The sequence below is a fragment of the Rhinoraja longicauda genome, chromosome 5 (genome assembly GCF_053455715.1).
Source record: "Rhinoraja longicauda isolate Sanriku21f chromosome 5, sRhiLon1.1, whole genome shotgun sequence".
NCBI classification, from domain to species: Eukaryota; Metazoa; Chordata; class Chondrichthyes; order Rajiformes; family Arhynchobatidae; genus Rhinoraja; species Rhinoraja longicauda.
Window position 1 is genome coordinate 15,643,357 of NC_135957.1, and position 15,502 is coordinate 15,658,858.

At 49.5% G+C, this 15,502-nt stretch overlaps 1 protein-coding gene across 4 annotated transcripts in view; it reads right to left on the reverse strand.

Annotated features, from left to right (window-relative positions):
* mia3 (MIA SH3 domain ER export factor 3) overlaps positions 1–15,502 on the reverse strand; it is a 72,147-nt gene that overhangs the window by 41,994 nt on the left and 14,651 nt on the right. For all 4 annotated transcript variants that reach the window (XM_078398952.1, XM_078398951.1, XM_078398950.1 and 1 more), the window contains exons 3-6: positions 14,583–14,669; positions 7,144–10,123; positions 4,651–5,457; positions 3,481–3,599 (exon numbers count right to left, since the gene is read on the reverse strand). In XM_078398952.1, the coding sequence (XP_078255078.1) occupies positions 3,481–3,599; positions 4,651–5,457; positions 7,144–10,123; positions 14,583–14,669 (3,993 nt within the window). The remainder of the gene's footprint in view (positions 1–3,480; positions 3,600–4,650; positions 5,458–7,143; positions 10,124–14,582; positions 14,670–15,502) is intronic.

Genomic DNA, 15,502 nt, shown 5'->3' on the forward strand with positions numbered 1-15,502 from the left:
CTCACTGCATCCAGCAGGATTCCAGTGGTTGTCGGGATAATGTGATAATGGGGCATCCTGCCAGATAATTTGGCACGGTAAATTTGAAGTAACTACAGCTTCAGCATACAAAGTGAACGTAGGAATGTTTAGGAACAGATTATGCCTGGGCTGCGGTTCTGGGGTGAATGTTGGCGCAGCGGGGCTGTGCTGTGATTCCTGGATAAGTGTTGACGCAGTGCGGAGCATGGTTGGACTGTGGTCTCAGTGTAAACAATGGCATAAGGCGGAGCGCGAGTGGGAAGAGGTTCCCGGCTGTGTGTTTAGGTAGGCTGCGGTTCTGGGGTGAGTCTTGGTGCTGTGAGGAGTGTGGGCTGCGCTTACAAGGCGAGTATTGGCACTGTGCGAAGCACAGCTGTGCTGAGGTTCCCGGGTGAACATTGGTGCTGTGCAGAGGGTAGTTGAGCTGCGGTTCTGGGGTGAGTTTGCCAGTGAGGAGCATCCACTGGGTTGCGATTCCCATGCAAATCTCAAGTATTCATGGAATCATAGGAGGTTTCTCTGTGGCTCCATTGTCTATGCCAGAAATGACAAATGATTGAGACCTCCACTACCCAATCAAGTAGTGAATGCGAGACATCCACCACCCTTTGAACGAATATGATAACTTTAACAGCTTGATAGACTAGATAGATACAAGATGCTGCGGGGCATGGCAACTCTTTGCATGCTGTCCCAGAAGATGATCGATTGCGATCGTTCCACTCTTTTAATTGTGTGCAGTTGTACTCATTGAATGATTCGATTGGATAGTCCGCGAAACAAAGCTTTGAACTGTAATGGTTCAGGTGACAAGAATAATAAACTAAACACACACACATTACATTTACAGTGACCTCGGTACATTCAGACACACACACACACACGTTTACAGTGAAGGTAGACACAAAATGCTGGAGTAACACAGCAGGACAGGCAGCATCTCTGGAGGGAAGGAACGGGTCACGTATCGGGTCGAGACCCTTCTTCAGACTCATTTACAGTGACCCCGGTACATTCAGAGAGACAAGGAACTGCAGATGCTGTAATATTGACCAACACACCAAGTGCTGGGGTAGCTCGGCGGGTCAGGCAGCAGCCACACACACTGTGCTGCCCGCTGCCCTTCGCCAGGCTCTCACTTATCCAGCTGTCAACATGGGCGGGCCAAGCGCCAGCCCCTGCGCGGCCTGACAGCTGAGCCTGCTGCCGGCCTCCGCCCCCCGCTAACCTCACCTGGCCGATGGCGAGCGCAAGGGGCCCGAGTGCGCCGTGTGTTCCCGGCGTTGGCGATGGGACGGCGCTCATGGCTGAAGCGCCCGGTCCGGTCAAGCCCGGTGGCCGAGCAACCGCGCGCGAGGAGGCCCGGCCCGGCCCGCGGCCTCTGACGCAACAATCGGTGCCGGCTCCTTCCCGTTAAACACGTCAACCGACGGAGAGCGGCGCGCGCGGCACAGGAACTGCAACCGGTACATTGGCTCCCCCCCCCACCGCCGGCAACGGTTCCGGATGGCTCCACTCCGCCAGCAGCGCCACCCACCGACAGCACAGCAACCGTCAGTGCACTCCATCAGCAGCGCCACCCACTGCAGCTCCGGGGTGACTGCATTCGAACGACAGCGCCACACAGTTCTGGATGACTCCAATTCCTTGAAGAAACCACCTCATGACTGCCTGTCCCCCGGAGTTACTGACAGCATTTTGTGTCTATCTTCGGTGTAAACCAGCATCTGCAGTCCCTTCCTACATCCTTCTTCTGAGGCTGTCCTTTGGGATGACTCATTTCCATTCCAAACCCTGTGGCTCTGAAGCAGCAAATGAGGTCAAGGAAATACTCGAAAGGACAGCCAAGAATTCTGGGCCTTCACATTCTCCAGTACAAGAAACTTAAGTGCCATCCCAGCTGCAGCTCCTCCAGTTCGACAGGTCACAGCCTTGAGATTCCTGTGACTCAGTGAGGATGTGACTCTTATTCAAGGAACCTCTTTCCTCCTGCTAACCTCTTACTATGACAGTGTTCATGGTGTGCCTGCTGCATGGTTGTCAACCTAGTCCCAACAGTGGTTCAGGGCTCGATTTATTCACAAAATGCTGGAGTAACTCAGCAGGTCAGGCAGCATCTCGGGAGAGAAGGAATGGGTGACGTTTCGGGTCGAGACCCTTCTTCAGACTGATGTCAGGGGTGGGACAAAGGAAGGATATAGGTGGAGACAGGAAGATAGAGGGAGATCTGGGAAGGAGGAGGGGAAGGGAGGGACAGAGGAGCTATCTGAAGTTGGAGAAGTCGACGTTCATACCACCGGGCTGCAAACTGCCCAGGCGAAATATGAGGTGCTGCTCCTCCAATTTCCGGCGGGCCTCACTATGGCACTGGAGGAGGCCCATGACAGAGAGTTCAGACTGGGAATGGGAGGGGGAGTTAAAGTGCTGGGCCACCGGGAAATCAGTTGCGTTAATGCGGACCGAGCGCAGGTGTTCAGCGAAGCGATCGCCGAGCCTGCGCTTGGTTTCGCCGATATAAATAAGTTGACATCTAGAGCAGCGGATGCAATAGATGAGGTTGGAGGAGGTGCAGGTGAACCTCTGTCTCACCTGGAAAGACTGTTTGGGTCCTTTGATGGAGTTGAGGGGGGAGGTAAAGGGACAGGTGTTGCATCTCGTGCGGTTGCAAGGGAAAGTGCCCGGGGTTGGGGTGCTTTGGGTAGGGAGGGACGAGTGGACCAGGGAGTTACGGAGGGAACGGTCTCTGCGGAACGCAGAGAGGGGAGGGGATGGGAAGATATGGCCAGTGGTGGGGTCCCGTTGTAGGTGACGGAAATGTTGGTGGATGATATGTTGGATCCGCTGGCTGGTGGGGTGGAAGGTGAGAACGAGGGGGATCCTGTCCTTGTTGCGAGTGGGGGGAGGGGGAGCAAGAGCGGAGCTGCGGGATGTAGAAGAGACCCTAGTGAGAGCCTCATCTATAATGGAGGAGGGGAAGCCCCGTTTTCTGAAGAACGAGGACATCTCGGAAGCCCTAGTCTGAAACACCTCATCCCGGGCACAGATGCGGCGTAGACGGAGGAATTGGGAGTAGACGGAGGATTCTCAGAGCCAACTCTTTGACAACCCCGTGGGGTGTTTACGACAGGTAAGACCGCTACATGTTCATAAGTTCGTAGGTTCTAGGAGCAGAATTAGGCTGTTCAATCCATTTAATCTACTTCGCCATTCAATTATGGCTGATCTATCTTTCCCTCTCAACCCCACTCTCCTGCCTTTTCTCCATAACCCTTTGCACCCATGCCAATCAAGAATTTGCATGCTGTTACTGTTGTTGTATGAGGAGTAGGTCAGGTATGGGACCTCAACACACACCAAGGATGAGAATTATCAGAGACTAGATTACTACAAATATGTGGCACTCACAGCAGCGCACACCAGCGGGAAGCCGAATGGGGAAGAATAAACAGAGGTACTTACGGATTCCGAGAGGGAATGAGCAACCGGTCCCAGGGTGTTGCTGGTAGCCACGATGACCCCTTCCATTGCAGAGACAACCCACGGCAACCACTGACTCCTCTCCTGGGAGGCCGGAGAGCCTGACATTCCACATGGAACACAAAACAGTGAAGGAGTCAACTGTGAACAGGAAACATCACATCCACCTGTCCGTTCAGGTGGAAGATTCTAGTAATTAGCTGGATTTTGTTGAAATGCAGCAATCTCTGCAGTGCAGTCACCAGAGCTTCCCTCGAGTACGGTGGGAGAGCTGCCCGTCCCAGCTCAGTCGCCATATTGTCAAGAGACTGGACGATAAATGGCAGAGCACAAGAGACTGCTCAGACCACTCAATCTGTGTGGGCTCTTCTGAAGGGCAACTGCTCATTTATTTCTCCCTCCAAGTATTGTGTGTGGTTTTTGTCACCTCATTGCAGGATGGAGGATGTGGAGGTTTTGGAGAGGGCGCAGAAGATGTTTACCAGAATGATACCTGGATTAGGAGGGTTAGCTATAAGGACAGTTTGGGCCAAACTTGGATTGTTTTCTCTGGAGTGTCAGAGGTTGAGGGGAGACCTGATGGAAATGTATACAATTCTGAGAGGCATCGGTAGGGTAAACAGTCAGAACTTCTTTCCTAGGTGGAAATGTAAAAAAATAGAGGGCATAGCTTTAAGGTGAGAGGGGGACGGTTTACAGATCTATGTGCAGGACAAGTATTTTTATACAGAGAGTGGTGGGCGCCTGGAACCCGTTGCTGGGGTGATGGTGGAAGCAGTTGCAATAGTGGCGCTTAAGAGATTTTTAGATAGGCACGTGAATATGCAGGGAATGGAGCAATGTGGATCACATGCAGGCAGAAATTAGTTTAACTTGGCATCATGTTTGGCACATTGTAAGCCTAAAGACATGCTCCTGTGCTGCACTGTTCTATGTTAAGTATTTATCCAATTTTCTTTGCAAGATTACTGGAGTCTATTGATACTGGTTTATTATTGACGCGTGGAACAAAGTAGTGACAAACTGTTTTGGTTGCTCTCAGGCAGATCACCATACGAGTTTTATATGGGCTCACAAAGGGAAGGTGTTCTACAGGGGAGTGTGTGGAAAAGAACAACTACAGTAGCCGGCAGTGAGTTACTTTGCACCTACCTCTCGCTGCCTCCAGACGACCGGTCTCGGCGACACCCTCAGCTGTGGCCTCACCCACACCGCCCATCTCCTGCTGCTCTTCCCTCACGGGACTGTCGCCCACACCGTCCATCCCTTCTGACATTCCCAGGGTCGACCCCACCCGCGACGCCTCCTCGTCGTCAGCTTTCAGGACAGACTCTCCCCGGACCACCTTCTCCTCCTGCGCTCCCTCTCCGACCATCGCGGACTCTGTTCCTCTCGCGTGCTCCCTGCCTTTGCTCAGTCCTGTCTCGTCATGTCCAGCACCTCCCTCTGGAGAGGACTCTGTCCCAGCCTCTTCCAACCTCTTTGTAACGTTCAGAGGAGATGCCTCCACTTGCTCAGCCTCTCCCCAGGAACGTCCCTGTGTTTTATGCGGAGACGTTGGTTCTGTCACAGCCTCCTCCTGTGCTCGATCTATTTCACCCTCTGGACTGCTTACAGAAGGAAGCTCTTTCTCCCTGTCCTTCTGAGTCTCTGGAGATGTTTCTCTTGCTGTCTCTTCAACCTCCTCTCTCTCCTGAGACGCTGCAGCCTCTGTAGAGTCCACATTTCCTCGTGACCCTTCATCTCTGGTCGGCTCCTGCTTTCCCTCTGAATGTGATGCGTTCTTCGTTACAAGCAGAGAAGGCAGCCTTTTTTCCTGCTGGTCCTTTTTGTCCTCTTCCTTCTCCTCATCCTCCTCTTCCACTTCCCCTTCCTCCTCCACCTCTTCCTCTTCCCCTCCCTCCCCCTCCTGCTCTTCTTCTCCGTCTGGTGCTTCCTGCTTGCCTTGGTCCAATGAATCTGTTAGACAATAAAAATAAAAGTTTTGGAGTTCAGAAAAATGAGTGGCGTCCTTATTCGTACTTACAATATCCTAAGGAGGCTTGACAGGGTATAGGTGAGATTTTTTCATTGGTGAGAGTCTTGAACAAGGGAAAATACAGTAACTTAAGGGACCAATAGTTTTGAAACTAAAGTACGTAGAAACCTCTGCTCCAACAGGGTGGGGAATCTCTGCCCGAGGGTGATGGAGTTAGGATCATTAGAGATATTTAAAGTGGAGATCAATAAATATTTGAAAGATCAAAAATTGGGTCCTGGGGAACTGGCACTGGAGAGGAGCTGAGACGAACACGAATCACGATTACATTGAATGGAGGGCAGGATTGAGGGGCCAGGGCATACTCTTGTTCCTGTTTACTTGTGTTCAGACACAAACCAGCATTCTTGCAGAGGTGTGGCACCATACACATTGGCTGAATTCCATGGTCTCTGTGAGCTGTCACAGTAAGTTCCCAACAAACTGTCACTGAGCACCAGGTCTTGAGCACGGACGTATTACTCGTCAAGGGAAGGGGAGACTCCTGCCGACTTTTATCCTCTCTCCGTCCTGGAACTAGCCACCTTCTAGGCTGTTTTAATCTATCCTGTAATTTCTGCAAATGGAACAACAGAAGGCTCCTTCCCCATCCACACTGCTGCTGTTCCTGATGCACAGATGAAGAGGCCTCTCGGAACTGTCAAAGACTGACACCAAGGAATATGAGGGGCTTTGAGGCAAGACACGACCAATTACATTTGGCAAAGGACAGAAAACCAAAATTAAAGGAGAGACAGATCCTGATGGGTTGTAAAAGTGGAGGACTTGGCAGAAATCAGCAGATTTTTAAATTTTGATGCATTAGTTAACTGGGAGCCAGTGGGAATCAGCAAGTGGAGGGGTGATGGGTGAATGGGACTCTGTTTGGAATACCTTGGGCAAGGAGCTTGGAAGAGAGGAGGCCAGACGGCACTGGATCCGCAGTAAACTAATCCATTGGTCTTCTCTCCTTCCCTTGTGCCCAACGCTGTGGATCTTTGCCCCTTTCTTCGGTGTTTGCATATTATTGCCATGTGTTCCGAGATACAATGAAAAATGATTGTGTACTATCCAGTGAAATCATACTACATGCCCATCCTTGGGCATTTGACCCACCTTGCCCAGCCTTGCAGGACCTGGACAATTAATCCCAGTCCTCTGTTTCCCCACAACTGCCTGTAAAATGTTCTCACTGAACTCTATGCACAATTCTTTTTGGAAAACATGATGATCAAATCTGCTTGCAGCACCCTTGCAGGCATGTGCACAAGTAGTTGCATGCAATTTTCCTCTTTCACTTCTCTCAACAACTGCCTTTAGTTTATGTTCCTGACAATCTACCTCTCAATCTTCAGAACTTCAAAATCCTCCATTGAATCTCTCATGATCCTCTCTTCCCCCAAGGGGAACAGGCCAAGTAGAGGAACTGTGACAGGCTTCGACTCTCCAAGAGTTGGTTTATTTCTCTCCTTTCCCCCAGTTGAGCATCGTGTAGCTGAGTGTATGTTGCTGCGATGGCCGTTCTGCTATCAGGTGATAGTTACGTTCCTAAGAACACACACACGGATACAGACACACGCAACCCACCCTCCCCCTTCATCTACCATCAAAATAATATCGTCCTTTACCATCGAGGGGATGAATTCTCTCCTGCGGCAAGTCAAGAGCAACGCTCTCCATGATGGGCGAGTATTTAATCCTCAATTGAAACAGAGCCTCCTGAAGGTCATTCAGGATCATTGTTTCTTCATCATTCCCCAGACCGTTTTCCTTCGTCTTCAAATGGTTCATTTCAGTTCTCTTGTCTAACATATTCTCCACTATGTCAAGGATGTTTGACTGCGACTTCTCCAGTATATCATCAAGAGTACTCTCAATATTCTGCTTGTTGGTTGTGGATAACTTGGCAAGCTTTAGTGCCTCTTCAAATTCATGAAGCGCAGCTTCAACTTCCAGAACTTGCTGATGGCTCAGATACTTCTGCACGAGTTCAAAGCTCTTTTCACCCAAGGAGCCTTCCAAAATGACAAGCTTCTCCACAGCCTGCTGGTACTTTAGACCTGCAAACATTTTGCTTGCGTCTTGTAGCCCAATATCATTACTGGTTAGCGTGAGTTCTTCAGTCTTGTTCCCTTCAACTTTAGATGGGTTTGATGTATTTTCACTCATTGGGTAACCCTCAGGCCCCCTGTCCTCACCCTCTGCACTCTCTTCAGTTTGAACACCCTTATCGAACTCGCTGCTTTCTTTATGTAATGCCCCTGAAAGTTGCTTCAGGTCCTGAGACTGGCCTTCCTCCTCTGTACTCAGACCATTGTCATCCAGGGGCCTAAGGGTGGGTTGTTCTGATTCCTTCTGACTTTCAATCTGATCTGCTTGTTTGTAAATGTTGTGAGCTCCCTCCTTTTCTACTTCATGGTCTTTCTCTACAGTTGTGTCCTTAAATCCCTTTGGAGCATCTTCTCCTCCATCTTGTAGAACCTCTGGCTCCACGATATTACTTTCTTCTGTCCCGATCATTTCATCAATATATAACTCCTGATCGTCTAATCCATCTTCACGATTGGCGTTGGCATCATGTTCCCTCGCCATTCTGGCATCTGCAGCATTTTCATCCTCTAACAACTGTTCTGGCTGCTCTTCAGCATATAGTTCATCCAAAATGTCTACAACGTCCACCACTTCTTGGCTTTGGTCTGAAATACTACTGCCAGCCAGGTCTGCGGAACTATCTGAAGGTAGTTTTATCTCTCTCAGGTTATTCTCTCCCACGTCATCTTCTCTCTTCAGCATCTTGTGGTCATCTAGGTCTGTGCCACTCGTCCCAGAGCTTGTCCCATCCTCAGCTTCCACTGTACCTTGTGAAAGTGTGGTATTGATGTCCTCTGCAGGAAACCCTTCTTTTGTTTCCACCTTTGTTTCTTCTTTTGATTTCAACCCTTCAATTACAGTACCAGGTCCTTCAAAGGATGCATGTTCAGAAGACTCGGATGATTTGTCCACTCCAGTTTCTGGTTCTGACTGGTCAAACGCTGGGTGATATTGATTCAGCTCAGTCGCTGGTTTAACCTCATCGTCACTTTGAAGTTCAATTTGTTGATTACTTTCACCTTCTTCTGGGACATTCTCAAATTCATCGTCAACTACCACCTTTTTGGAGGTGGCGCTCTCTGTTTGCAAGTTGCCTTCTTGGTGTTGCCCTGATCCTTGACCCTCGACATTGGATGCAACGAGTGGCTCCAGCTCCACTCCCTCCTCTTCGTTAGCCAATGCGTCATGATTGGTTTCCCATTCTGAACTTGTGTCAAGAGCCTGCACTGTGGCTTCAGAATCAGGAGAACCCTCCTCTACATCAGCGTCGGTTCCAACTGCTTCACTGGCTGAACGTAGAAGCTCATATTCAGCCCCCTCCTCTAACATACCCAATAAATGGATCCTATCTTCCTCCTCTGAAGTTTCACCACTTCCATCTCCCGTATCTTCAGGTAGGTCTTCAGAATCGTCCTGATCTGTAACCTTGGACGTTATCTCATCTCCACTTACAACTGCAGACATGGTGTCTCCCATGGTTGTCCATAGCTCTTCAGTTTTTGTATCTTCTAAAGTTAGTATTTCATCATTTTTTGTGATTTCTTGAGTTACTCCATCCAACCACTGTCCCGTTTCCGTATTGATGGAAGCCTCCGGGGTATCTAGAGTTTCAGTTGTAGTTTTGGTGTTAACTTCACTGGATTTTGAATGATAGTCTTCAACAACATCCTTATCCTGGACAACGCCTTGTTCAGGGAGTGATTTATTATCCCAATACGAAAGCAAAGGTGTTCTCTCAAGAGACTCAGCCAAATCTCCTGTCTCCAATTCTGCATCAAACTCTGGCTCTTCATCTAATGCAGTGACTTTGCTGGTCACTTCGTCATCTGCCACAACTGCATCACCTGTTGACCCAAATCCAGTTTGTAATACTGAAGAGCCCTCAAGTTCACGATATGCTTCCAGCTCACCTTCTTGAGATTCAAGTTGACCTTCGGACAGTCGCCCCCCCAACCTCACTGACCCTCGAATATCTCCGTTACCTTGACTTAGCCCTTCACTCCCTGCCTCTGTGGAAGGCGAGCTTTCTGGGTCCTGAGAATTAGATTCCAAATACGTGCCCACTTTAACGTGGCTACTACCATCCTCTATTGTTGAATGGCCTTCCAAAGAGGAAATATTATCACCCACATCAGCAGGTTTTTCCGCATATTCTTCATCTTCAACATGAAGAGATTGTTCATTGTTTAGTGCACTATCTACAGTTTCAACTCCTCTGCTTTCAGCCTGTGTTAGGGAGTCACTGACTTCCTCCTCTGCAGACTGAACTGCATCTTCCTCTTCGCCTGCTTGATCGTCCCCAGATTTATCTCCAGGCACTTTCAAAGTCTTCCCTAACTCGTCATCTGGAGCACGTTGACCCGTATCATCATCCCTCTGCTCTCTCGGACCTGTGCCCCTTTCTGTGGCACGCTCCCTGCTCGTGCCTTCACTGGATACCGCGGCTTTGACCAGGTCATCAAGATCCACGTCTTCAAACTCTTCTGGGTCTTCCCCGAAACAACCAAAATCCGTGTCCTGTGAAAGTGAGAAAGGCAGAGGATAAAGTAAAATTAGCTTCATGTGAGGAATGAGGCAGGAGCTGCTCACCTACTCTCAGTCAGTGAGTTCACTAAGTCATAAGTCATAGGAGCTGAAGTAGGCTATTCGGCCCATCAAGTCTACTCTGCCATTCAATCATAGCTGGTCTATTTTTTCCTCTCGACCACATTCTTCTGCCTTCTCCCCATAACCTTTGACAGCCTTACTAATCAAGGGCCTGTTAATCTCCGCTTTAAAAATACCCAGTGATCTCCTCAGCCGTCTGTGGCAATGAATTTCACAGATTCACAACACTCTGACTAAACAAATTCCTATTCATCACTTTTCCAGAGGTACGTCCTTTTATTCTGAGGCTTTTTCCTGTCGTTCTAGATTCTCCCACTAGTGGAAACATCTTCTCCACATCGGCTCTATCCAGGCCTTTCATTATTTGGTTTCAATGAGGTCCCCCCTCATCCTTCCAAACTCCAGCGAGTACAGGCCCAGAGCCATGAAATACTCATCATATATATTAACCCACTCATCCTCGGAATCTTTGACGTAAACCTCCTCTGAACACTCTCTAATGCCAGCACATTTCTCTTCACATACGGGGCCCAAAACTTCTCATAATATTCCAAATGTGCCTATAAATGACCTGTGCCTTATAAAGCTTCAGCATGACATCCCTGTCTTTATATTCTAGTCCTCTCGAAATGAATGCTAACATTGCACTTGCCTTCCTTACTACCGATTCAATTGCAAAGTAACCTTGAGGGAATGCTGTACCAGCGCTCCCAAGTCCGAGTGCACCATCTCAAGTTGCTCTCCCCCACCCCATCCCCAGGTCCTCTTTTGTGTCCATATATTTTAGTTTGCATGTTCTTCCCACCATGTGTCTCCTCCGAGTGCTCCAGTTTCCTCACACCATCCTCGAACAGTTCAGCTGACAGATTCTTGCTATTGAGGGCGTGCAGCGTAGGTTTACTAGGTTAATTCCCGGAATGGCGGGACTGTCATATGTTGAAAGACTGGAGCGACTAGGCTTGGATACACTGGAGTTTAGAAGGATGAGAGGGGATCTTATCGAAACGTATAAGATTATTAAGGGGTTGGACACATTAGAGGCAGGAAACATGTTCCCAATGTTGGGGGAGACCAGAACCAGGGGCCACAGTTTAAGAATAAGGTGTAGGCCATTTAGAACAGAGATGAGGAAAGACTTTTTCAGTCAGAGAGTTGTGAATCTGTGGAATTCTCTGCCTCAGAGGGCAGTGGAGGCCAATTCTCTGAATACTTTCAAGAGACAGCTAGATAGAGCTCTTAAGGATAGCGGAGTCAGGGGGTATGGGGAGAAGGCAGGAACGGGGTACTGATTGAGAACGATCAGCCATGATCACATTGAATGGCGGTGCTGGCTCGAAGGGCCGAATGGCCTACTCCTGCACCTATTGTCTATTGTCTATTAACAATGCTGTTTAAAAACAGGCTGCCCATACAAATAGTCCCTTTTGTGCATTGGTGCCAAAGCCCAGTTATGGCACTTCATCTACCGGGCGGCCCCAGCAATGGCTGCCTCGCCTACAGTCTGTCCCTTCCTTCTTTGTGTTTTAATAGTATGCGTTAAATGTATGTTTTTAGTGTTCTTTAGCTTGTTTTATGTGGGGGGAGGGGGTTGGGGGAAACTTTTTCTAATCGCTGACCTCGACGGAGATGCAATTTCTTTCCGTATCGTATCTCCGTCCGTACTGCGGCCTAACATCGTGGAGTTGGCGGCCTTTGCTGGAGACCGACTTTTGAGAGCTCCACTGTGGAGACCCCACGGGACTTTAACATTGCGGAGCCCACGATCCCTTTGCCAGGGATCGACCTCGGAGCTCCAGTCCTGGGTACCTGCGGACTTAACATCACGGAGCTCGCGGTCTCTGGTCAGAGACCGAATTCGGGAATTGCAAGCCGCAGTAGCTTCGACCGCCCCGACGCAGGAGTTCCGATCGCCCCGTCGCGGTAGCTTCGACCACCGGATGCGGGAGCCGACCGATGAGGAAGAAGTTGGACTTCTTTGCCTTCCATCACAGTGAGAATGTGGAGAATCCACTGTGGTGGATGTTTATGTTAACTTTTATGTCGTTGTGTGTCTTGTTGCTTTTGTTTTCTTCGTATGGTAATTTGCATATCACTGTAACTTAATTGGTACATGTAACAATAAAAGACCTTTGAAACCTTTGATCTTTCACTTGTAAAGCTGCCAAGTAGTAACCCAACAGATCATGCTACAGGTTTGACTGCCACTCTCTCACTAGCTCTTGATTATCGTGTTTAGGTAAAGACAATTGTTGGGTCATTAAATGTTGTCAATTTTCCTCGTGCTTCGCAGAGGTATGGGGACGAACAACCAAGGGGAGTGCAGAAAGGAGTTTTGGTCTAGGTCTTCGTCCTAAGCTCAGCCGATGTCTCAGTGTTCATCTCCATCACACAAACCAGCCTCCCCCATCCACACCCAATCCCTATCCACTCTATCTACACCACGCTACCTCAGGAAAGCAGCCGACAAAATCAAAGACACTTTGCACCCCAGGCATTCCCTCTTTTCCACTTTCCCGTAAAGCAGCAGAAACAAAAGCTTGAAAGCACATTCCAACAGATTCAAGAACAGCTCCTTCCCCACTGTAATCAGACAACGGTCCACCCATTAACTGAGGGGTTTAGTCCCGAGCTCCCAACCTACCTCATTGTAGCCCTTGCACTTTAAAAAAAACTGTAGCACTCTAATGCTGTAACACTATATTCTGCACTCGGATTTTAATTTTCTTTGCACTACTCACTTTACTTGTGTATGGTTTGACTGTAGCCATGTATGGTATGATTTATTCACAAAATGCTGGAGTAACTCAGCAGGTCAGGCAGCATCTCGGGAGAGAAGGAATGGGTGATGTTTCGGGTCGAGACCCTTCTTCAGACTGATGGTATGATTTAACTGGATAGCACACTAACAAAGCTTTTCCCTGTATCTCAGTACACTTGACGATAATAAACTATAAAACAACACCAGTGTGTGGGGTGATGTACAGGCTGTGCTGGGAATCACTGGGGAAGGGAGGATCACGGCAGGGAATGAACCCATGGCCAAATGATCTGGTGGGCCAGCAGACGAGCAACAGAACCCCTCTATTACTCCCTCTGGGAATAACCAACATAACCCACAGAAGATCCAACACCCCTTCCAGCCTGGGACCACCCTGCACAACACCGGCACAGCTGCCTACACTGCAACTCCCTGGAATGCCGGCATTGCACACTCCCCCCCCACCAGCCTGGGGCATCCCCAGCAAGTAGCAATGTGCCCCACCTATGGAATATTCTCCACAAATACCGGCACTGTGCCCCTAACCCAACGATCCCTCTACAAACGCCACCTCACCACCTCCACGTGCCTTTGCAAACGCAACCAAGGATCCTCTGGAAATATCAGCAAACAACTTCCTCAAGGATACCCTTGCAGATTCCACAAGGGAGATTCTCTGAGAGAGAATGCAGAGCTGAGTGAACCGGAGAGGAGGCAGCCCGAGGGGGGGGGTAGAATAGAGGCGTCTGTTTTGTTTTCCTTAAGATTGGGCTGGTGTGGGAGGAGAGGGTGGGGAAACGGGGCTCCTCTCTATCCTTAAGTTCAAACAGCCCCCAGAATTCCCTCCAAGGGGGAAATGTTCCCAAATTATTGCTTTTACAAAGGTTTTTCTAATCCTCTGCGCCAGGCTCCAGTGTTACAGGGAAGTGGCTTGCTACTTTTTCAATCTGTAATCTATGGAAGTGGGAGTTTTTCAATCTGCTATGTTAAAGGCAGAGAAATGCCAGGTGGCTGAAGAAAGAACGTTTGGAACCAAGACTCAGGCTCTTGGGTCGCGGATGTTAACAACAGCGAGGACAAATATCTTCACTCGGAGGGTGGTGAATGGATGGAACTCTCCACCTGTGAAGGTTCAGGCACCCAGTCTGTTCAAGGCAGGAACCAAAAGATTCCTGGATGTGAGATTAAATCGATATGGGGACAGTGCAGGAAAACAACGCCAAGGTCATCATGCTTTTGAACAGTGGAGCAGACTCAGAGGTGGAGTAGCCTGACCCATTACTTACATTCTTCTGCTTTTGCTCCCCCCTCCTCCCCCACCCAGTCCCCTCCCCACTCACCACCCTTCACTATTAACTCCTGAAATACACACAAGCAGCTTGTTAAAGGAGAACAGTGCGTCTACATCACTATGTACTCCATGTGTAAACTGCAACGGAAGTAATTAATTCAACAACAGCAGTAAACATGAGGGATTGCTGAGAGGAAGCACCGCACACACCACATGGACCTTGGTCTGGAACCCCAGCTTCACAAGAAGCATCCTTATACCAAATCCTTCCTTCGACAACGCAACACTTGCATGCAGGCAGACCGGGAACCCACACTCACCTCAGCTGGCAACTCCACCTCAGTGGTCGCATACACTAGGTTTATATCAATCAGCTCTTTGGGAAAATATCCAAACTGGCTCCCCACCTGCAACAGAAAAAAAATCATGTCAAGCAACGTTGCAACAATAAAGAGTGTAAACATGTTTCCCGATGAGACATTCCAAGAGCAGTGTAAAACGTCCACTCCATCCTCTCCTCTTCCTTTACTAACTAAAGCAGTTTATCTATCTATCTACATATTCCTAAAACTCTCAGTTTGTTTGTGTGTATATGTTTATGTATTTATGTGTGTACCATGCCCTCTACACAGCCATAAGCGTGACAATTTTAGGACCACCTTACTCACCATTCTCCCGTGGTCTGAATAAACCCACTTTTGTAATTTTTAAAAAACAATTTACCTAATAAACTTTAATAAATGCGCTCCCCCCCCCCGAGAACCAGCAGGAGGACCGGCACCCATCCCAGCGTGCCCCGTGCCTGACCTTCTTCCCATGGTGCAGCGCGCGGCAGAGGCTGTGGCAGAGGATCCACAAGATGGCTGTCCCCACCAATCGCTGCCGATCCCAGCCCAGCTGCAGGAGAGGCTTCGGCTTCATGCCCGATCCGCAGGAGAAATGGGGCCGAGGCCAGTGCCTTCTCCCTGTCCACTCTCACCCACGGCCCCGGGAGATGCACCCCGTCCGGCAACGGGTCCTTGCCGTCGCCACAGATTACAGCCGAGCTGCAGGAGACACTTCGGCTCCGCATGAGAGACCCGCAGGAGAAATGGGGCCGAGGTCAGTGCCGTTTCCATGCCCCCCCCCTTGCCCGCCCGGCAACGGGCCACGGTTGGGCCGAGGGGGGGAGGGAGGGAGAGGAGAGGGGGGATGGGAGGAGGGGGTGAAGAAGGTGGAGGAGGGGAGGTATGGGGGAAGG